This window comes from Terrapene carolina, unplaced genomic scaffold (assembly GCF_002925995.2).
Source record: "Terrapene carolina triunguis isolate 2854851 unplaced genomic scaffold, T_m_triunguis-2.0 Scaffold234, whole genome shotgun sequence".
Taxonomy (NCBI): domain Eukaryota; kingdom Metazoa; phylum Chordata; order Testudines; family Emydidae; genus Terrapene; species Terrapene triunguis.
The window spans coordinates 15,749,917-15,773,561 of NW_020664585.1; the positions used below are offsets into that span (position 1 = coordinate 15,749,917).

At 42.9% G+C, this 23,645-nt stretch overlaps 1 protein-coding gene across 2 annotated transcripts in view; it reads right to left on the reverse strand.

Moving 5' to 3' along the window:
- The window catches only part of DGCR8 (DGCR8 microprocessor complex subunit), a 42,077-nt gene extending 18,599 nt beyond the window's left edge, over positions 1 to 23,478 (reverse strand). Inside the window, exons 1-6 of one of the 2 annotated variants that reach the window (XM_024197095.3) lie at positions 23,392 to 23,478; positions 13,718 to 14,724; positions 13,060 to 13,219; positions 10,274 to 10,416; positions 7,702 to 7,984; positions 2,839 to 3,036 (exon numbers count right to left, since the gene is read on the reverse strand). In XM_024197095.3, the coding sequence (XP_024052863.2) occupies positions 2,839 to 3,036; positions 7,702 to 7,984; positions 10,274 to 10,416; positions 13,060 to 13,219; positions 13,718 to 14,437 (1,504 nt within the window). In that variant the 5' untranslated portion in view covers positions 14,438 to 14,724; positions 23,392 to 23,478. Of the gene's footprint in view, positions 1 to 2,838; positions 3,037 to 7,701; positions 7,985 to 10,273; positions 10,417 to 13,059; positions 13,220 to 13,717; positions 14,725 to 23,354 lie in introns of both variants that reach the window. The other variant, XM_024197094.3, reaches the window with a different exon arrangement.
- Between the last annotated feature and the right edge of the window lie 167 nt (positions 23,479 to 23,645).

A 23,645-nucleotide genomic window follows, 5' to 3' on the forward strand; every position in this document is an offset into this window, starting at 1 on the left:
CCACTAACTTGTGGGTGTTCTCCTTCATGAACTCCGCTTAGATACCTAGAGAAGCAGCAATAGACTGCAAAAAGTACTGGTACACTTTGAAATAACGAAGAGGAGGAAAAGCCAGGCACCACAGATTCGTCCAGGGATGAAGATGAAGTGGTTAACTGTGCTGGATCCTGCTCTAGGACCAAAGGGCCTGGACAGAATGATGCTGGAGGCTCACCAGTGCCTGTGGTGGATCAAGTCAATGCCACAGATCTGGTCAGTGATCTCGCCTTTGAGCAAGATGAGGAGTGGCACCTCCTCTTCCCATGGAGGCTACTGGTATGGATAGGCCATTGGTGGCCTGTAGGCGCAAGGCCAGGGACCCCCAACCTGATAGTGAGAAGAGCGCTGATCCTGGTACCCACAGCACTCCATGAACAGCCCCCTGGACGCCAAAGAGTCCCAGGCTTCAGGGGATAAAGGTGGAGCAAGCCCTGCGGGTGCGAGCAACTGGTCTGACTAGTGAGTCCATAGCCCAGAATGATGAGGAAGCTGGCGCTGATGGTGGAAATGGTACCAGAGGCACCAAGTACGCCTTCATTGTTTCTGGTGCTGGAAGCGATGTTGACCCTGAAGACAGTAGCCATGCCAAAGTAACTGATAGTGCTGAAGTGCAGGGTGATGACTGCTGCCAGGGTAACATTGGCGGTGCCAGTTACAGGAGTGCCAAAGACATTCCTGGTGCCGGGAAGGCCCCTTGCACCAAGCCCAGCACCAGCCTCACTTCCACTGTCTGTAAAAGAGAAACCTCAGCATACAGTGTTGACAGACTCAGAGGTTCAGCTGCCTGCCCAGTCAATGGGGCTATTAAAGGCGTACAATGAAGGCATACCTGTTAAAGTTGTGGACCAAGGGCTAGGTTGGGACAAAGGCAGAGAAAGTCTGTGGCTGCCTGAGACACTGCTGAAGCAGAAACAGTTGGTGCTAGTGACTTCGTCTGTACCAGACGCAACAGATGCCCTGGGGCTGGAAACAGAGTCAATGCTATGGGGGTCTCTGATCTCCTTGCATGGTACTGGGGTGTGGTTGATGGTACCTGCTCCAACCCATGCATTGGCATTCACCCTGCGCTGATCTGCGCTCCTTCTGGAGCACGCAGAGGAGTCTCCATGCAACTGGGAGCTGCCTCAGGTCAGTCTTATGCAACCTTTACCTCAGCACACTCAACAGGGAATGACTCCTGTGTCTCTTTGGAGGGGTGCCAGCTCCCGGACATGAGCAGCGGCACTCTCAGAAAGTGCAGGCAACCTCTGATCTGACAAGGGCCTCACCACCAAAGCAGGCCAAATGGCCTGTTTGAGCTGTTGCTGCTTCAGACAAAAGATACCTCACCACCTGTGTCAGTTTGGTCAACGAGCTGCAAGTTGAACACCGCTCCTTGACAGGGGCTTCGCCTAGGTACAGCAAGCATCATGTGTGGGAATTGTTGTTGGGGATCACCCCCCACACCCGATGGACAATGTTTAAACTCTGGAGAAGGCATCACCAGCGAAATACTTAACTAGTATAGTTTAGTTTGATTTAGCATTAGCTGTAATTTAACTATATACAACTAGAAAAGTCACTAAAATACAGGGACTGAGGGGCAAAAGCCATACAGAGCTCAGACTGCAGCCATGGGTGGTAAGAAGGAACTCTTACCTCTACGGGTACTGCTAGACAAAACTATTAAACCATATTAAGGCAACAGTTAACATCTCTTCCACTAATATTTTATGTATACGTTTGGCCCATCCTTACTTCTCTTGAATTATTTCTGGCAAGCAGAGTACAAATTAGCTTTTTTTAAAAAGTTGTTTTTAAAAGTCAGTTTCAGAAATGCATCATATGCTATTTCTCTCCTGATGAATAAAAACAGATGCTGAAAACATGGCATCATCTGGCTATAACAAGAATATTCTACAAATTTCAGCACTGCCACAGCACTTATGACCTGAAATAAGGTTAGAAGTCAATCAAAATCCTCCCTTGTAGAATTCTGTTTTACTTTAATTGCAAGTGCAGGAGTTGCAGGCAACAGAAAAGAACTTGGAAAAGATAGTCCTTTTACAAGGAGATCCCGAGTTATTTCCCCGATAGCATAAGAAAAGGCTTCACCACCTGCTAAGTCCAGAGCAACCAGTATAAATGAAATTAGAGCATATCCTACAATCTTTCCTAAGTCAAGCAGAGTTTTCCATGCAGGACAGCAGGCTCATTAGCCTTTATTGTGTTGTAGGAGTCCCAGTTTCTGCAGCCAAAGTGCTTAATGCGTTTTTGGATGCTGTCAGAAAAGTATGTACCATCTATGATTAAGTTCAATAAGGCTGAAAGAACCATTCTTTAGAACTTTCTGCTCAGTATGACGCAAATTTAAATTGCAAAATAAATATCATTACATCGTATAGCATAAGAGCAGTGGAAAAGGAATGACTGAGCAAAAAAGATAAAAGGTCTTAAGGATGAATTACAAACACCCTACTACCTGTAGCTGGTGATTTTTAAACAAACTTGCTTAAAAAAATCCTCGTCATTAACTGATTCAGAACAGATGCTGTGAAGATGACATTTCATTAACGATTCCCAACGTAAGCAAAAATGTGTACCTTCTACGCAATGTTTTCTATAGTAAGTGTGTGTTTTGACAATATTTTTTCCATGACCAGAGGAGGTACAAAAACAGAACCAAGACTATAAACTTCCAGTACTTCCTAAAATCATGGAACCCTATAGAAAATCAAACACTTTCTAGAATTTACGTCAAATTTAATACTGGAATATAACAAATTTCAAAAATTCTAACTCCAACTAGATGAAACTTACCTTTCTTTGTAGGTGCATCTTGCACAGACAAGGTAATCAGTTTCTGATTGGCTGGCAGAATAGGCCGCTCAGACTCCGCCTGCTTCCGCTTCATTTCACGGTTGAACTGTCGTCTCTCAGCCCAGGTTCTGAATTTTTTTACGGTAACTTGTTCAAAATCAAAACGTTTTTCAAGGTAGTGTCTAAAATCCTCAAGGTCTATGAAAAATAATCAAATCCAGTTATTCCTATACTTCCCCATGCAAGAGACCCGCCTGTGGACTCTCAAGGATAAGATTAATGAAAAATTGCATGTAATTAATTTGTACAATCACTCATTCCTTTTATTACATGTGCAACTGTTGTACCTTTGCCAAAAAAAGACTAACCCTCCACTGTGTCCAACACTTAATATTTTATATATTTTCAATGGAAGTGCAGTTTTGTTGGTTCCCAAGACTTTACAAAACTTTCTCAAAACAATTTCTATACTTGTTCCTATCATGTTTATTCAAGTCTATTTTTAATGTAAAAACAATTTTCAACTTAGTCCTTTTTTAAAAACAAAGTTTTATAAATCCTCATCCATGATTAGGCACAATCGGGCAAGCAGGCCTTAAACAAAGAAATGCGTGTTTACCTCAATTTACATATAAGTAGTAAGCAAGGTCCTTGAGACAGCAAGAGAGAGAAGGTAAACCTGCACTTTAGCAAACGGCAGCATGAAACCTCTTTCACAACAAGACCCCATATCTCCATCTCCATAGCTGGTAGGAACTTTATCTAGGGGTAACCCTCAGGAAAATGCATTTCAAAGGGTGACAACTATAAAAGGAAAGGGCAAGCACACCACATTCTCTCCCCCCTATCCATCTCTCTCTTTTCCACCCAAGACTACAAAAGAAACAGCCTATGGACTTTGGGAGCAGATCCTGACCTGAAAACTTGGTCAGCAGTGTTACTAGGAACCTGTAGTAAGAATTTTACCTTGAACCAATCTAGTTTAAGTTTAGAAAGTGTTTTATCTTTCTCTCTCTTGCAACCATTTCTGACTTTAATGCCTTATACCTGTACTCGTTTAAAATCTCTTTGTAGTTAAATAAACTTGTTTTATCCTTTAAACAAAACTAATCACGTGTTGTGAACTGTACGGGAATCTCCATTTATGGTGGCAAGCTGTTGTATAATGATCCCCTTAGAGAGGAAATTAACCTAATATATCTGGACTGTCCTGCAATTAGTAACCAAGACTGCTAGAAGCCAAAGTGTGGCTGGTGTTTTTGGACAGGCTGCTAGGGTTGGAGTTGCTGGACTAGGACTGCGTCTATAACACAGACACTCGGGGTGTAAACCTGCATGCTCTTTGTGAGGAGCCCAGGTTGGGAGCTACAGCAGCAAAGCACTGAGAGACACCCCAGGTTGCAGGGCGGGGGTGACAGCCCCTCACTGGTCTGGATTGCACCCTGGAATGTCATAATATGTACCTCAGTTTACTCCTATGATATTATACTGTTTAACTACATGGAGTTAGTTCAAAAGGAAGCTGTTAGGGAGAACCAGCAGAAAACAAAACAATGACAAAGGTAAGATTCCTCCAGAGAATACTAATGGTCCTTAAGAGAAGTAGGAGGGACGATGGGGAGGGGACTATTAATGGGAAATGCTTACCATTCTGGCTCCTGCCAGATTAACAGGATTGAATTTTCCCCAGGCCACAGCCTAAGGACACTAAATTGTTAAAAAACCCTTGCTGCAGAGGAAGGAATGGAGCACCTTTGGAAGAGAGACTGACAGAGAAATGCAGAGAAGGCAGCAACTCAGTCTATTTCTCCCATCCCAGAATTAATAATACCACCATCACCTAGGTTTTATAGCATTTTTCATTAGTATTTCTTAAAGTACTTTACAAAGGAAGTCAGTATCATTAACCTAATTTTTACAGAGGCACAAAGAGGTGAAGTGAGTTGTCCAAGGTTACCCGTGCCAGAGCCAGGAACATGCCCTGAGCCCCAGTCCAGTGTTTTAACCACTGGCTGAGTGGAACTTACCAAAAAATTTCAAGGAAAGGAAAAAATTTTAAGACAGACATTTGTTGTATAGGCTTTTTGTTCTTTCAACCCATATTTCTTGTTATATTCCTCTGAATGAATAAACAGTATGTTTTAGTAGATTAAAATGACTCGAGTTCTGACTGTGGTCACAGGCCCCTGGCGAGACACTTTCTTGCAGGTGCCAAATACAGTTGGGCCAGTCACATTTACACAGTTGGGAAATAGGGAGACTGTAATCCAGAGATCCAGTCCAAGAGTGGCTGAACCACAGTATTCCACCTTTGAGAGGTGCAGGAAGCCAAGCCTGCAACCTGAGGGGGGCTGTCGAAAGGGTCTGCAATGGGTTCTAAAATGCAGTTCACCATGTAACTGTAAAAGCAAGCCTTTTTATTTTATTCTCAGCTGATGCCCTGGACGTTTTTAAGATACAACCACCACCTTCATCCACAATCTCTATATTATTGCAGCATAGAGGTTCTCTCTACAGTTCAGCTTCCTTTGTCTGTCGGCTGGGCAGCCACTTCATTTAGCACAAACTACATCAGCACTATGTACTTCTTACCAGGAAGCATTAATAAAATGGCAGCTTACTGAAAGACCATCGGAACAGTTCACAACATTGAAAATACTAAACAGGTATTTCTTAAAGTTACTTTGGGCAAAAGGTGAGCTTAAGTTCATGTATTCTTATTTAGTTAGTACACTATTCCATATTATTAGAAATAATCTGCATTTTCCCCATAGTTCTGCACTAAACTTAAGTTTTCAAACAAGTATAAAAAGGAACCCATTTTAACTTGTTGCTTAAGAAATTTACAGAGCCTATCGTAGGCTATAGCTACACTAGCACTTTTGTCGGTAAAACTTTTGTCAGTCATGGGTGTGAAGGAAAAAAAAACATCCCCTGACAAAAAGTGCTGGTGCGGACAGCACTACGTTGGTGGGAAACACTCTCCCGCCGACATAACTATTGTCGCTCGTTGGTAGTGGTTTAATTATGCCGGTGGGAGATCTCTCCCATTGGCATAGAGCAGCTACATGGGAGACCTTACAGCAGTGCAGTTGCAGCAGTACAACTGTGCCACTGTGAGATCTCTAGTGTAGACATAACCTCCTCCCCTAGGCTAACACCCCTGAAGTTCCAGTGTAGACAAAGCCTTAGTCCATTCACTAAAACATCTTGAATAATTACACTACTTTAAATGAGGCTCTATTTCAGGGGTGGCCAACCTGAGCCTGAGAAGGAGCCAGAATTTACCAATGTACATTGCCAAAGAGCCACAGTAATATGTCAGCAGCCCCCCATGAGCTCCCCCTGCCCCCAGTGCCTCCCACCCACCAGCAGCCGACCAATCGGAGCTGCGGGGGTGGCGGTTGGGGCAGAGGCAGCATGCACAGGCCCCTGGCTGCCCCTAAGCGTAGGAGCTGGAGTAGGGACATGCTGCTGCTTCTGGGAGCCTCAGCATGCACGCACAGAGCGGCCTCAGACCCTGCTCCCTGGCTGGAGCATGGGAGCAGGGCAAGCCCCAGACCCCGCTCCCCAGCACGAGCTCGAGGGCCAGTTTAAACCCTGTTTAAGGTGTTCATTTTAATCTATAAACATGAAACAATTTAAAACCTGGTTACTTGAGGCACAGCCCCTCCTCCTGTCTGGGATACTGTTGCAGATGCAATTAGTGGAAGCAACAGAGTTCCCATCCCCTCAAGATGCATTAAAAAAGGGTGTCGTTGGAAAGCTCCTAGCAGGGTGTTTTCTAATGATGAATTCCAAATATGGTCTCCTGCTTGCTCTGTCAGAACATGAATTGTTAGCTTTCCAGTAACACTGAACAACCCATATTTCACTTCCTGGATTTTAGAGGAGGGGCTGACTGCTGGAACATGTACAGAGGATAGTAAAGGCTTATTGTGGATATTGCTTTTGTTTGGAAATATTATCTATGATTCCACAATTCTATGATGGCTTATATGGTCAATCTATTTAATCTTTACACGTAAAAAGTCTTGTAGTCTAAAGCCAAGGGTAAGCTTCAAATTTAAAAAAGACAATGCAGACCACAGGTAGCCTTTGAACCACAGCAGTATTTCTGAGAAACAGCAATATACATTAATTAACCCACCAAGGTAAATCACTGACAGAGCGCATAATGAGGCTTGATTGGAAGTTGGCAGGGAAGGGATTCAGACCTGTCTTCACAGATACAAAAACTATTTCAGCTATGGGTGTAATTTTCTGTTTTGTTTAAAAAAAAAAATGGTAAAGCGATATAACCACTAATGGGGATGCAATTATACTGGTATAGCTTACTCCCCTGAATATACATGAATAAACTATACCAGTTTAACTGCATGCTATGCTTCAAGAAAACAGGTTGCAAACCAGTATAGTTAAATCAGTACAGCAAATGTGTGTGTAGACAATTCCTCAGATGGGTATGGGAATAATACTTTACAAAAGGATGACCCAAGTGGTAGCAGTTTTTATTTATTCTATAATTTAAGTCTCCTCTAAATAGTATTTTATGCATTTAAGGACAAGTTTACAGTACTATATTCTGATAATTCTCAAATTTCTATAGCTAAAAGATCCTTTCATGTTGATCCTCAGCAATCCTCAAAAATACTCCACAGTTATATACCTCCATTCACTGAGGATCACATTGCTTTACCGAAGTGGGTATATATCCCCCGCCTTTTGCAGATGATGAACTGAAGCAGAGAGAAATGTGATGACTTGCCCAAGGTCAAGCAGTGAATCAGGAATAAAATCTAGGGATCTTGACTGCCAATCCCCTCCTCTAAACAAGTAGTAGGCCTGGCTTTCAGCACTTACCTACAGATTCATCTTTACACACTTCAACTTTGGCCTTAACTTGTCCTAAGGCTCCTGGTGCTGCATCACCCCCTGAAGGCTCTCTCTCATCTAAAGGCCCAGAATCAGCAGCAGTGGAGTCCGGCTCCTCTGTTTGGCAGTCCAGTTCCGAAGACTTGTCTATGTGCTTTATAGGCGAAACTTCCCCATTTGGGGTTATGTCATTGTTTTGTTCCCTTTCCTCATTGTCCTTCATTTTCTTGTAATGCAGACAGGGAATGCTACTCAAGGGAGGATCATGTTTCTGTAAGTATAATTATACAAGAATTTATAAGTTTAGGGACCATGAAATTACAAAAAGACAAATCTAGTCAGTTTTAAGATGCGTTAGAAGTAGTTGCGATACTAGAAATCTGCACTAGCCGTCTCTGAATCCGCCCAACATTTTTAAAGTCATATTTTCTTATTTTTAAGTGCTCTTCTCCCCCGTTGCCCTATGGGGAATGCAAGCAAGTAAAAAAAGGTAACTAAGGAAAAGGAGAAATAATGAAACTGACTACAAAGTGCTGTCAAATGAACAAACAGTTGCAGGCAGTGTAGTTGTAATCGGGTTAGTCCCAGAATATTAGATACACAAGGTGGTTGAAGTACTATCTGAAATTCAGAGTTGATGAATGCACATTAGAAAACATAATCCCAACTATTATAAAATATATATAATTATGGGTCAAATTAGCTGTTGCTACTCAAGAAAGATCTTGGAGTCATTGTGGATAGTTCTCTGAAAACATCCACTCAATGTGCTGCGGCAGTCAAAAAAAATAACATGTTGGGAATCTTTAGGAAAGGGATAGATAAGACAGAATACCATACTGCCTCAATATAAATCCATGGTACGCCCACATCTTGAATACTGCATGCAGATGTGGTTGCCTCATCTCAAAAAAGATATATTGGAAGTGGAAAAGGGCAACAAAAATGATTAGAGGTAAGGAACAGCTTCCATATGAGGAGATATAATATATGGAGATATACCTATCTCACAGAACTGGAAGGGACCCTGAAAGGTCATCAAGTCCAGCCCCCTGCCTTCACTAGCAGGACCAAGTACTGATTTTGCCCCAGCTCCCTAAGTGGCCCCCTCAAGGACTGAACTCACAACCCTGGGTTTAGCAGGCCAATGCTCAAACCACTGAGCTATCCCTCCCCCCAATAAATTAATTAATAAAACAGACTCCAGCTTGGAAAAGCTGACTAAGGAGGGATATGATAATCTCGACGGGTGTGGAGAAAGTAAATAAGGAAGTGTTATTTACTTCTTAACACAAGAACTAAGGGGGGGGGTCACCAAATAAAATCATTAGGCAGCAGGTTTAAAAACAAACAAAAGGAAGTATTTCTTTACACAATGCACAGCCAACCTGTGGAACTCTTTGCCAAAGGATGTTGTGAAGGTCAAGATTATAACAGGGTTCAAAAAAGAATTGGATAAATTAATGGAGGATAGGTCCATCAATGGCTATTAGGCAGCATGGGCAGGGATGCAAAACCATGCTCTGAAATGTCCACAGCCTCTGTTGCCCGAACCTGAGAATGAGTGATGGGGGATGAATCTCTTGATGATTACCTATTCTGTTCATTTCCCTCTGAAGCACCTGGCGCTGGCCACTGTCAGAAGACAGGATACAGGGCTAGATGGACCATTGTCTGACCAGTATGGCTGTTCTTATTGGATCAATTTCTGTTGGATCAAGGCTTGTGTCTCTCACCAACAGAAGGTGGTCCAATAAAATATAGTACTTCACTCAAACTAAAACAGATAATATAAGAAAGTTTCTATCTAATAACTTTCAGTACAATTACATAATTCTATTTAGGCTCCCATACTTCACCCATCCCCAGGGCACCCTAGCTGTTATAAGAAACACTAGGTAGAGCTATGCTTTCTCCCCCCGTCCCCCTTCTCCAAAACAAGACTCCTTTTGATGAAAGCTCGGATTTTAAAAAGGAAAAAGATAGTTTAGGCTGAAAAGTCAAGGTTTTGTTAAATTACAAAACTTAATAGGAAAGCTTTCAGATAATACAGTGAATGTTTTGATTTAAATTAGTGGTGTTAAGGCAAACTCAGGTTCTGCACACTCCCATTGTAATCTGTGGGAGTTGTGCTGTATATGGGTAGCACATGTCTAGTTCTGGGAATGAGACTCCCAAGACATAATTTAAATTATAATTTGACCCTCTAAACTGAATACCCACGATTTAGATATACCTCTGCAGTATTATAAAAAACAATTTTGCAGTGTTGTGGTAGAACAAGGGAACCAGAAAGTAAGATTGACTAGTCCATTTTAATTGCCCAAACTGTAGTGTTGTGAAAAAATAAACCATATTTGAAATAAGGTGTTAAGAACACAGATAAAACTGTTTGAAAAACAAAACTTCCCTATTTGACTATATCTAAGAGGTCTGAAAAATTCCCCAAAGCATAATTCCAAGACTGTTTTGACCAATTACAAACAAGTACATAAACTGATACCTAATATTTTTAAATAACTCAAACATTAAAATAATTATTAGCAGCTCAGACCCCTACCCTTATGCTTCCTGTTCCCAAGAAATAAGGTCTGGACCAGGTAACAACTCTGGATTCTCTGTGCAGATATACAGGAATGCCTGAGTTATGGAATGTCATGATCCATCCATCAGGCAATGGTTCCGTAGGAGGACGGCCACGACCTTTATGAGAGGAAAAAGAAACTCATGTAGATGGTTCACCATTTTTTAATGTAATCTGATTTTATTAAAAATTAATTTCTGATTCTATATCCTGAGAACATTCTTCCACCTAAAAGCTCATTACAAAACTAAGAAATGCTACAGGTACTTTTATCCCCCACAGGTATTACTTCTTAAGTATTTGTACAGTACCTAGTTTTCTACTGGAGTGCTATCACATATCACCCACCACCATACTGTGCCCCTTCCAAGTTCCCACATGTAGGTGGATAAAAGCAGGAGGTAATTTTAGCCATGACTGAGCCTAATTTAACTAGACAAAAAACTCTGAATTTTAATCTCAATAGATTCTATAGCCAACCATGCCTTTTCTTAAATGGTTATTTCTGTAGCTATCAAAGACTAATTAGGAATCACTTTTTCACCCTCAGTCAAGACACAACCCAAACATGATTTCATCCTACAATCTTTCATACATAGATCAGCTACCTTTTTATAAAGGTGACAACTCCAAACAATATTAGGGAAAGATTCTTATGCTCACATTTAAGGCAGTATGGTCTCATTTTTCCTACCTTGTAAACCACAGAACGGACTATGCCAACTGACGGTTAGGACAGTGTTTGTTTGTTTGTTTGTTTGTTTTAAAAAAGTTTTTTTTTTCTTTTTTTATATATAATATGATGCATTTTTAAAAATACATTCCTCAAGATTAGACTGAGTTTAAATCTAATTTAGACTATTTTCAGTTGAATTCTTCTGTATTACTTCTGATTTAAGTGCTTTGCAATGTTCACATAGGGAATGCTACATAAATGCAAGCAATTGACTTTCAATAGTTCTTCATACATGAAATATTCCCTGTAAAATAAGACAACTTCAACAACAAAAATTTAAGTGACTGAAGCAGAATAACATTTCCACTTTTTGGCCATGCCATGATATTAAAGATGAGAAAAAAAAGTAGATTACATAGTTCATCTGCCTGCTAATGCAGAAGTGTTCCCTATATTTCTCCCATGGCACTCTGTACCTCAGGGCTGGTCTACACTGGGGGGGGGCGGGATCGATCCAAGATATGCGAATAGCGTAGCTGAAGTCGAAGTATCTTGGATCGAATTACCTGGGGTCCAGACGGCGCGGGATCGATGGCCGCGGCTCCCCCGTCGACTGCGCTACCGCCGCTCGCTCTGGTGGAGTTCCGGAGTTGACCGTGAGCGCGTTCGGGGATCGATATATCGCGTCGTAACGAGACGCGATATATCGATCCCGGATAAATCGATTGCTACCCGCCGATACGGCGGGTAGTGAAGACGTACCCTTGAACCCAATATTCACCACTGTCATATAATTATGATATGTTTTGTATAAAAGTATGCTTTGTGAGGTATCATTTTAAAAGTCTTGATCTGCTGAACATTAATATCCTGTTGGATTGTATGTGAAGTTATGAAGTTTTGTTATGTGATGTTACTGAAATACGTTATGAGGTTGGGAACACCCAGAACCAGCCTTTCAGGTACAACAGTGGAGTAGCCAGACGTGCTGATGGCCCATTACAGGGAATCCACACTCCAAACAACCATCCCAGAAGACTTCTCAGAGAACACGTAGACAATGGAGGCTGCTTGACCAATGGGGGAGGACCCCCATGTCACAAGCATAGATCTTTCCAGCAAGCTGGAAGAAAAACTATAAAAGAAGGGGAAATGATATCATAACTTGGCCTCTTTCCCTCCGCAACTCAACTCAACACAACACCTGGAAACACTTCTGGAGGACAAAGACTTTGAAGTGGGGAGTGTGGTCCCGGGCTGGAAGGCAGTTCCAGCATGTGTATTGAAGATCTGTGACCTGTTTCTATCATCAGGGTGAGACACTACTTGATTCAAATCCTGTTTAGTTTATAGAAATCACATTGTGAATTTACTTTTAATTTCTTAGGTAACCAACTTTGATCTCTATGCTTACTACTTATAATCACTTAATACATCTGTTTTACATTTTACCTAAAACACTGTATTTTGGTTGAAGTGCTTGGGAAATCTCAGCTGAGTGTACAAAGGCTTGGGTGTGTCCGCCTCATATTGAATGGGGCAGGGACTGGGTAATGAACTTACACTGGTCAGGCTTCTGACCAGGCCAAGACAGTACAGTTCCTGGGTGCAAGGCTGGGTAGCTGGCGGGAACTGGCTAGAGCCTCTCTATTGTTGGTTCATGAGTGGTTGTGAGAAGCACTCATGTAACTCAGTTGGGGCTGTCCCTGCCTGTGGATGTCTGTGTAAGTGTAGTACCTGCCAGAGGTTTGTAGCTTGCCAACAGCATCACAGTGAGAAGGGGAGCCCAGGAAGGGGGGATAGAGAGCTCAGCAGTCCCACAGCCCAGGTTGAACCCCGGGAACCACATCACATCTCCATAAATCCATATAATAAATTTGCACATTATGGAGAAGGACTGAACACAAAAATTCTCAAACATTACATTCTGAAATCTAGATGTTTCATGGTCATAGCCTATGAAGCGAGGCCCTTGAACAGTAAGAACCATACCAGTCTGTCTTTACTAAGTTCCAATATTGAATTGCCCACAATTCTACATACATGCACCATAGAAAAATTAGAGGTTTAATGAAAAGTAACTTACTTTTAAGTACAGTTTTTATTTTGGTCATCATTGGCTGCACGCTTGTCTCTCCATCAGATGGGTGGTCACTCTCACCTCCATATTTCTCATCTATTCTCCTCTTTTTGGGAGCTCGAAGGCCCTCTTCCAGCAGAGCATCCACATCATTATCAAAATCATCCTGAAAAAGACATGGTCAAATACCATCCTTCTATAGCTACTAATGTCCCTTGCTCTGTCAAGAAAAGGTACAAATTATTTAAACATAGTTTGCCTATAGATCTGGATGAAAGATTCCCAATGCCATGGTAAGGAGACTGAAAAACAAGGAGGTAAATTTTCATAAATGGTCACTGGATCAGCAACTGATATTTCATGACAATCTGAAAAGAACCAAATGAAACCTACTTATCCAGGCAGCCCTTAAAGAGTCTGTTAAAAGGCAACATATCACAATTCAAACTAAATTCAGCACCGTCTAATCACCAAAATTCTTACCATGATAAATTAAATTATCCTTTAATTTATTCAATTAATTAAAGTTGTGCATAATGGATAGAATTTCTTCTGTCGAAGAATTTTGCATTTTTGTCTTCAAGACTACAAGCTCTTAGATGCTGTCTTTCTTACACATCTTCGCACAAGTTTTTCTAATCACTTGGTAAAAATATTTACATACCTCATAAGAGTAATTCAAGGTTTCTTCATCCGCTTTATCTCTTTGAACGATTGCTTTAGATGTGAACCCTCCTCCTTCATCAATTTCCATCAAATTGTCAGTAAAATCTTCTAACTCATCCAGAACTGCATATTCCACTCTCTTTTCCTGATCAATATCATTTTCATCATCCTTCTTGTCATCATTTTCACCCCCTATACCTACAGCTTTACCATTACTACCACCAAAAGGACAAACATACAAATCCCCATTGACATTATTAATACTAAAATCTGTATCTGGCTTATAATCTTGCTCAGCTCCAGTGTACAGAACTTTTCTGTCTTTGCTTTTGCAGCTTTCTGTAAAGCTAACACTAATTTTTACATCTTTAAGTAACTTAAGATCAGGGGTGAACTTTCGAACTGAAGGTGCATGACGAGCAGTTCTTGGGCTTTGGTCACTATTGTTAGGTTCTATTATAAGACGAGTTTTGTAGCAAGTAGATCCCTTTGTCAGAAGCTGTGTTCTGCAGACAGTGTGCGCGTCCCCAGCTGGGGTATCTGACTGTCCATCACCACCAGAGCCAACGTCCATTACCTCTGCGTCACTGGACGTTTGCAGGGGAGGTGGTGGAGGCTGTTCATTAGGCGGCAGAGGTGGGGGACAAGTCTGGTTCTCCACATTCATTTCTCTTGCAGGTTCTTTGGGGAGGGGAGGTGCATTTTCAGTTTTCTCCATATTTAAACTGTAAAACTACTGTTTTAAAAAACAAGGCTTTAAATAAACGTATATAATCTATATTCCTAACATGCACAAGTCCATCAAGGTAGGTTTATCATGTTCTATTCAATATGCAACACTGATGATTCAGTTAAGCTGACTACATTGTTCTTTTCATTAATGTAGACAGCTTTCAGAATCACTGTCTCAATTATTGGAAATCACAATGCATTCAGCTTAAATAGCTGAAGACTAAGTAGAATGCATCTTCATTGGACAAGCAGGTCTCCTTTTCTTCTTTCAACCTACAAAAAGAAAAAGATGTGTCACAGAAGAGCTTGAAAGCCAACTGTCCCATTCATCAGAGGTAAAAATGGAATTCCTTCCCAAACTCTTACTTAAAAAGGATACTTGAACATCTATTTTAACTTCCAACTGATTGTAATGCTCTTTTTATCAGAATTAAGAGTTCATATTGCTTCTTTGTTTGTGCACCAGAATCACACTACGCCAGCACAGTTCTAGGAAAACGAATTGGTATCTACTGCTGCATGACCAGCAGGTGCAAAGCATTGGTTTTTAAATGGGTCAGATAAAAACAGTTGGTTTTGGTATTAAGTATCTTAGTAACAGAATGCTACTTATCTATATAATCGAAAGACAACTAGTTTGCAATGTTAAATCAGGCCAAATTTTAAGTCTTCACCATTTACCTTCACTAAAAGGTACAGTAGATTATTTTCTTCAATGTTCAATTAACTATTTGCAATATTTTGAAGAATAGATTTAACAATCAGAAATTACTCTCTGGATACTATAACACAGAAAATTCGATCACCTACTAAAAAGTCTGAATAGAGCTTTTCTAAGTAGGGATGTTAGCAGCTGTGTGGTCTTATATCCATAACTATTACAGGTCACTAGAATGCCTTACTCAAGATAGATATTTAGAACCTAAATCCAGAGTGCTAACACTGAAGTCTTAATCATTACTATTAATTTTGAACAGCATTTACTAGCCAAAGTATTTTAGGTACTTTAGACTGGCACACATATTCAATTAGTCTATGTAATTTTACAATGTTATATCAAATAGGCTCTTAATACCATCTTACTTGCTTTTTATATAATGGGGAGAGAGGGGAGGAGGTTAATTGTTGTCTGTGCAGGGCCTTGAGTACCTGGGGAAGGAAATAGGCCACTTTTATGGTTCTTTCTTACCTGCTAATTTGGTTTCTCCAATCCCTTTGTGCCACCCCATACAGTGGGTGCAAGTCCTCCTACCAGCAGGAAATAAAGTGATGTTACGACCCCTACGCGAGTCAGCTGGCTGAGTCTGCGCTGTTCAAAAACTTGCCAGGCAGTTGAGAAATTGTACTCAAACATTTCAGAAGTCTTAGTCAGTAGTACCACCACACAACATATGAAGCAAGGGCAAGATGTCTGGGTTACCATACGGGGACTAGAGAATTATAATTGGTTTCTCTAAATGTATCTCTATGCTAGCCCAGGCTAAGTGAATTTCAACAACAGTATCCAAGCTACAAAACAGACAGGACAGGTAATTAAAGCATTCAAAATGTAATGGATTAAAACATGTCAGGCCTACCCACATAAAGACAGATGAAAGATAAAAACAAGAAAGAACTGAAGCTTGGCTAGGCCACAAAAAAGGCAGTTTTGAGTTCAAAGCAACTGTGAAATGTGTAGCACCAGGCTGAAGTCCCAATGGACTAAAGAAGAACAAAGCATGATTTGAATGTTAAAATTAACTGTTATAATCTAATTAGGAAGGATCAAATCATGGGTAAAGGAAAAGAGGAGTGACACTCAGTCAAAAATTACATTACCTGTTTCCAAGTCACTAACAACTCACAAGAAAACAATGTTGAATGCTTACAGATCAATGCCTTAACACTTAATCACATAACAGGTTATTAGATGGGGTCGACTACTGACTGCCAAATCAAAGTAGGCAACAAGATGAGCACCTATCTAGAACGTTTAAGAAAAAAAATTGTGTGATCATCAGGGACTTCAATCTGAGTGACATATGCTGAAGGTCTCATGCTCTCAGTACTAAAACATCCTCCGAACTTTTCAATATTATAGATGACAACTTCCCAACTCAAAAAGCATTGTATCCAACACAGGGGAATTTGATAAAAGACCTCATCTTCACAAAAAGGAACTGAGCACAAAGCTAAAAATTAGTAGTAAGCTAAGGTACAAATGTGATCACAAACTGATCACATTTATTATAGGGTGCCAACTTCACAAAGCTGAAAGTTATGAGCCAAATCAGTTGGAAGAAAGAATTCAAAGAAAAAAAAGTTCAATTGGGAACTGTTTAAGAACATTTTATTAGATGCCCAAATAGCCATAATCCCACAAGTGAGACAGAAGGCTGTGTGTGTGTGTGTGTGCGCGTGTGCATGCACAAATAGAAGAAAGGGGAAGCTGAGAGTAATTAATATAAATCAGAAAACGGAACTGCAGAAAATTGTTCACTGAAACCAAAGGACATAAGCAGAAATCTATGGACAGCAGAGTTAAAGGGTAGGCTTTTTTTGTTTAATTATATTAGAAACAAAAAGGAATACTTAAGGGGGACTACCATGGGAAACAGTGACTTTGAAAAAGACTTGGGGTCATGATGAATAATCACCTGAACATGAGTTCCCACTGAGATGTTGTGGCCAAAAACATTAATGCAATCCCTTAGATGTATAAACAAGGAAATATTGAGTAGGAGGAGGAAGGTATTTGGCATTCGTGTGACCACGACTGGAATACTGTGTCTGGTTCTAGAGTCCACAATTTAAGAAGAATGTTGATGAACTGGAGAATATTCAGAGAAGGGCCACGAGAACAATTTAAGGATTGGAAAACATGCCTTATAGTTAAGACTATGATTTAGTCACAGGTATTTTTAATAAAAGTCGTGGACCGGTCATGGGCAATAAACAAAAATTCACAGCCTATGACCTGTCCATGACTTTAACTAAAAATACCCATGACTAAATCTGGGGGTTGCTTGGGGGCAGGGTGCACAGCGGCTGCTCTGGCTGCCCTCAGGACCACTGCTCAAGCACTCCCTAGGGCCAGCTGCCTGGGGCCGCCAGAGCAGCAGCCGGTGAGGTTGGCCATGAGGCACCTGAGCAGCTGGCCTCAGTGGTGGCTGCTCTGGTGTCCCTGGGGTCAACTGCACCAGCCACTGCAGCTGCAAAAGTCACGGAGGTCTCAGAAAGTCACGGAATCCGTGACTTCCACAACCTCTGTGACAGAATCAGCCTTATTAATAAGTACCTACATTAGGAACAAAACATTGATAATGGGCTCTTCGGTCTAGCAGAGGAAGGTATAGCAAGGATCCAATGGCCAGTATTTGAAGCGAGAAATTCAGACTGGGAACAAGATGCAAAATTTTTTTTTTTAAAAACAGTGAGGGTGGTTAACCATTGGAACAATTTACCAGAGATTGTGATGGATTCTTCATTGCTGGCAATTTTTAAATCACAATTGGATGCTTTATGCAAGACATGCTCTAATTCAAATAGGAATTAATCCTGTTTTAAACAGGAGGCCAGACTACATGATCACAGTGCTCCCTTCTGCCCCCCCTCTTTTTTAAAATATAAAATCTATGAATCTGTGAAAGCCTCAATTTAATTGCTCTAAAATAATCCCATTATTCTGGATGGGAAGCCATTAGATATTAGTTCTATTTTGTTTCTGTAGGACCTGAATAGCTGATACTTGGACCCTCAGGGTGCTGATGCTAAGTGTTTATCCATCCCATCCTAAAAAGGCAAGAGGACTGTTATATTAATGTTTTAAGTGATCTGATTTGCTATTTTTCACCAGGCTCTGAAACACCCTAGACTATGTGGAACAGCCCTACACTTTTATACCTCTGTGGAATGCATCCATTACAAAAACCCATTTTCATCACATACACCCACATAATGGCCAGACTGAATGACTTAAATTCCTAGGTTCTCCATGGTAAAATAAGCTTTTCATCAGAAAGTTTTGGCTGAAGGGAAGATAAAAGCAATAATCCCAGCATAAATTCACTAACTTTGGGAACCAATGCCTCCTAAATGGTCCAGGTTCTCCAGAGGGATTCTTGAGAAGGATGCTGGCTGTAAGGAGTAGAAATTATGTAGACAAATTCAAAATCCCAAGGATGAAAGAAGTACCCACTCCAAGACCTAATAGGTTCCTGACCTTGAAGAATAGTTTACCTTCCTGTCTGATCAGGAAGCTCTCAAATCCAACTAGAAAGATCATCTTTTGTGGCATATCACAAAAATACTACTCACTGCATTTTCCCTTTCCCAGGCTGTGTCCAGCTACAGCTCAAGAAGTTTATTCTTGGCCCAAGTTTTACAGCAATGGGAATAACAGAGGACAGGAACTTCCTTTTTACCTGCCAAGATTTGACAGCTTTTGTGCCCTGTCTGGATGTTATTGCCTATACAATTATTGTTGCTTAGTCCTTCCTTCACAAAGTTGAAGTGATGAACTGGGAATCAAGTTGTCTGCTACTTGGTACCTGCACTTCAGCTGGAATGGGGTTAAGAAGGTCCAAGGCGACTTTAAGCCAACTTTGTGCTTCTTGCATTTTTTGTCCTGCGCCTGGCTGCTGGCATCAGAGCTACCCCAAGTCTGATCTAACTTATCCTCTGCTTCTCATAGCTCCCCATTAGAATAGAGTGCAGGCCACTTGTATAATCAATGCAGCTTAGAAGTCCACCCCAAAAAAACCCAAATTCTACAGAATATTCCCCCAAAAGGAATCTCTTACTCAGGATCATCTATCTTCATGTCATCAGCATCTACCATGCCCTCATGACAACACTGCCCTCAGAGAGAAGTTTTTTTCTGCTTACAAAACAAAGAAGATTCAGTTTTGAAGGAAAAAGGCTGAATTAACCATTGTTACAAAATCAGAGCTGAGCTTCTAAAGGAGAAGGCCCCATAAATCACCACCACACAGAACAGTTCACCTTCCTCCATGTCACCAGTCTTGGCACAGAGAAACACGTTCTGAAGGTAGGGAATAATCTCTGGAGGCCATCAAGATGCCCAAGTAAAAAAGCCAAACAGGGATACAGCCATGATTTTCTCCACATATAGGAAAGAAAATATACATATGCAAAACAGATGGTAAGGCCACACAGAAACACAAGGAGCACTGGTGCAACCAGTTAGTGATCACCATTTTGTCCAATATGGTCACATCCCGGTTGTGACCCCTAGCACTCCCTTATTCACCACTGTCATATCATCAGGATGTTTTGCACAACGTATGCCTTGTGATATATCATTCTAAAAGTCTTGATCTGCTAGCCATTAATATCTCACTGGATTATATGTGCTATCATTGTATGTGAAGTCTGGCTATGTATGTGTTACTGAAACATGTTGTGAGGTTTAAAACACCCACAAGTAGCCTTTCAAGTACAACAGTAAAAAGGCCAAACAATGTTAATGGCTCATTGAGGAAATGCACACAAGCACAAGGATTACCCCAGGAGCTGTGTACAACAGAAACCTATCAGAGATAGCACTACACAATGGGAACGTTTGACTCAGGTCACAGCAAAGGAGCTTTCCACCAAGTGGGAAGAAGATATAAAAGGGGAAAATGACATCATGATAGTACCTCACTCTCCCTAGAACACCACACCTGGAAACACCTGAGGAACAAAGACTGAACTGGGGAAAGTGATGGTTCCAGGCTAAAGGGATTTCTAGCCTGTGTATGAAAACCTGGGAAACCCAAGCTGCAAAGCAAAGGCAGCTTGTGCCTTAAGAATCTGCCAGCTGGTTTATCACTCAGGGTGAGAATTTGCTAATTAACATCCTATCTATCTCCAGTAAATGCTGTGTTATCCGACCCTGTACCAACCAGAAAGCTCTATAAACCGGCATTTCTAATCTTCATAGAAAGTCCGGTTTATAGTCCGGTTGGCGCGGGTCTGCCAGACTCCCGACCTGGCTCCGCGTGGATCCCAGGAAGCGGCGACATGTCCCTACTGCTCCTAGGCAGAGGAATGACCATGAGGGGTTCGGAGTGCAGGAGGGAGTGTGGGACTGGGGGTTGGGGCACAGGAGGGGGTGTGGGGCATGGGCTCTGGGAGGGAGCTCGGGGCAGGAGCTCCGCACAAGCAGCCACCTGTCCCTGTTGTTCTTAGGCGGAGACATGGCTAGTCGGCGCTGCCTGCTGCCTCCACCCACAGGCGCCACTCCTGCAGCTCCTACTGGCCGGGAATGGAGCCAGCGCTCAGGGTAGGGGCAATGCAGAGAGCCACCTAGCCTTGCCTCCACCTAGGAACAGCAGGGACAGGTTGCTCCTTGCGGGGAGCTGCTTGAGGTGAGCACCTCCCGGATCCGGCACCCCAAAACCCCTCCCGTGCCCCAACACCCTGCCCCGAGCCTCCTCCCACATCCAAACTCCCTCCCAGAGCCTGCACCCTCTCCTGCACCCAAACTCCCTCCCATTTAGTTAACCGGAATTTTTCCATTTACTGGCACTCCCATTCCCCCAATATGCTGCATAAAAAAAAGCTTTTACTGCAGTACGTTAAGCTCAGTTTGCAGTTTTGTTTATTCACCAGGTAATCTGCTTTGATCTGTTCGCTATCACTTATAATCTATCTTTTAGTAGTTAATAAACTTGTTTTATATGTTTTAATCCAAATCAATGTATGTTTGACTAAGGTGTCTAGGGAAAATCTCAGCTTGGTTACTACAAGTGTGCATGGTCCTCTTCACATTAAGGGAGAGGCAGACCGGGTATTAAACCCATATAAAAGCCAGATTTGAGCAGGGCAGGACGGTACTGCTCTGGGTCCTAGGCTGAGACGCTGGTGGTTAGAGAGCCTGCAAGTAACTGCAGCTGGGTGTGGTCCCTACCTGTGTGAATTCTGGTGAAAGTGCAAGCTTGGAGGGCTTTGCAGCTTGTCACAGCAGCACAGTGTGAGAGGGAGCCAGGCTAGTGTGTCAGAGGGCTCAGTAATACCCCAGTTCCAGGTGGCAACCTGGTGGAAACCAGTCACACCCGTCCATGAGTACCATAGTAGGTTATCTGGAAAAAGCAGCACTAAACTGTACCTTAAATAAGCCCCCCTCAATTAGTGAAACGGCTGCTCCATTTACAGTATGACCAACTTGCTAAAATGGTTTCAATAGCTTTGCTCACAGAAGAGAAGTGTGTGTGTGTGGGGGGGGCATTGTGGGACCATTTGTAGTTGTGCAGAGTACAGAGAAGAAGAAGAAAGGCTTCCATTCACCCCACACTTAAGTATTGGTTTCCTAACAACAAAAAAGAGGGAACAAACAAATGGTAAGGCAGCTTTTTGCAAGGTAATTCTTGCCAAAAAAAAAACAACACCACACCACATCAGAGCCAAAGGACCACCTCCCCATATAGTGTTCATGTGAATATAAAGGAGTCATACTTTTTATGAAAATCCCTAAACTATCTGTAACAGAAAGGGAAAAATTCAAAGAACAAAAAAAAAAAAACCTAAAAAATAAGTTCTAAGTTCTTTGGCTGGCTAGATATCTCCCACCTGCTGGAGACAGAAATGGAATTGAAAAGGTTCAGCCAGCCAGCCCCTCTTTGGGGGTGGGAAATGACAACACACAGCATTGCCAGCTTCCTGTCTCCATCTGATGGTAGGAGGACTTGTGCCCACTGCCTGGGTTGGCAAAAGGGGGTTATAGAGGAAATGTTAGATACATGCCATTATATTGGGGCAAGAGGATGGCTGGAGGAGCCATTATTGGGTTGGAAAGTGATCAGGTACAGAATCCTCATTTCCCAGTCAGGAAGGAGTGGCCAGGTGGGGGGGATCCCCATTAGCTGGGGCCAAGAGAAACCTCATTATTGCTCACGCAAACAGATCAGGGCAAGAATCTTCATCGTTTAAAGAAGGAGAGGATTGGGAGAAAGCTTCTCCATTCCCGACCACAGAAGAGACAGTCAGAGAAGAAGAATTGGGGTAAATCCCCCACACTGTTCTGGGAATGTATCAAATGGAAATCCACCCCATTAATCCACAATTAGGGATAGCAGAGGTGCAGGGAAGAACCTTCATCACTCCAGTGAAGCAGAAGAAAAGAGTGTACAAGAAAAGTCATTCCTGTTACCCCGAAGTGAAGGAGGGGAAGTGAAGGTGAGGGGGTCGGAAAGCAGGAGGATGTGCAGGCTTCTCCTCATTACCCCAATGTGAAGGGAATCCGAAAAACGAGGAGGGGGCGGGCAAAGAGTGGGCGGAGTTCTCCTTACATTGTTGAGACCGAGCCTGTGAATTATGCCAAAGGATATGAAGAGGACTGCCCCTCTCCCCCATCACCTTGAGTGTGAGCGAGCGAGATTCCTCCCATTACATAGAGGAGGGGGACGCGCGCAGAGGGGACGTGCAAGGGCAAATATTCCCCAATCCCCATTTTCCTAGTGAGTGTGTGCGCGCGGTGGCGGGGGAGGGGGCAGAAGGAGTGCATGGGGGGACTCTTTCCCATAACCCCCCGCGAGCCGGGCAATGGGATGTGCGGGGAGGAATTCTCCATATTGCGGGGGGGGGGGGGGAGAGAGCGGGAGTGGAGCAGAGAGAATCCCACCCCCCCTCTGGGGATGTTTGTCGCCATTATCCTGGGGGCGATCGGGCGCCTCCTCACTGCCCGCGCCAAGGGCAGGGGGGAGGGGACTCAAAGGGAGGTGCAGGTAGGACGGGGCCTCCACACGGCCATGGTGGATCTGGGGAGGAGGTAGACTAGTCCCCGTCCCTCGATGTACGGGGGAGGAGGAGGCAGAGGATGGTCGCTCGGGGCGTTGGGAGGAGAGGGAAATCCTCCCCATCACCCCGGCCGGGGGACGGCACCAAGCAAGCGGCTGGGCCGCAGGCCCCCTCCTGCCCACCTTCTTCGACGCGGGAGTCTGTGGGCTCAGCACCCACCTGGGCCATTCCGGGTGTCCCCGCCGCTCCGCTTTCCCGGGCCGAGGGAGTGCCTCGGCCGCCGCCTCCTCACAGGAGCCGCCTCCCCCGCCCAGCCGCCACCATCTTGAAACGCCTGCTTCAAGGGGGCGCCTGCTCCCGCGGGCGGGACTATGCGGGCCCTGAACCAATCATACTGGTATTTCCATCTGCCAGTCACTTCAAGCCTCGCGCTCTATTGGCTGTTTCTCGACCATGTCAGTTCGCTCAGCGAA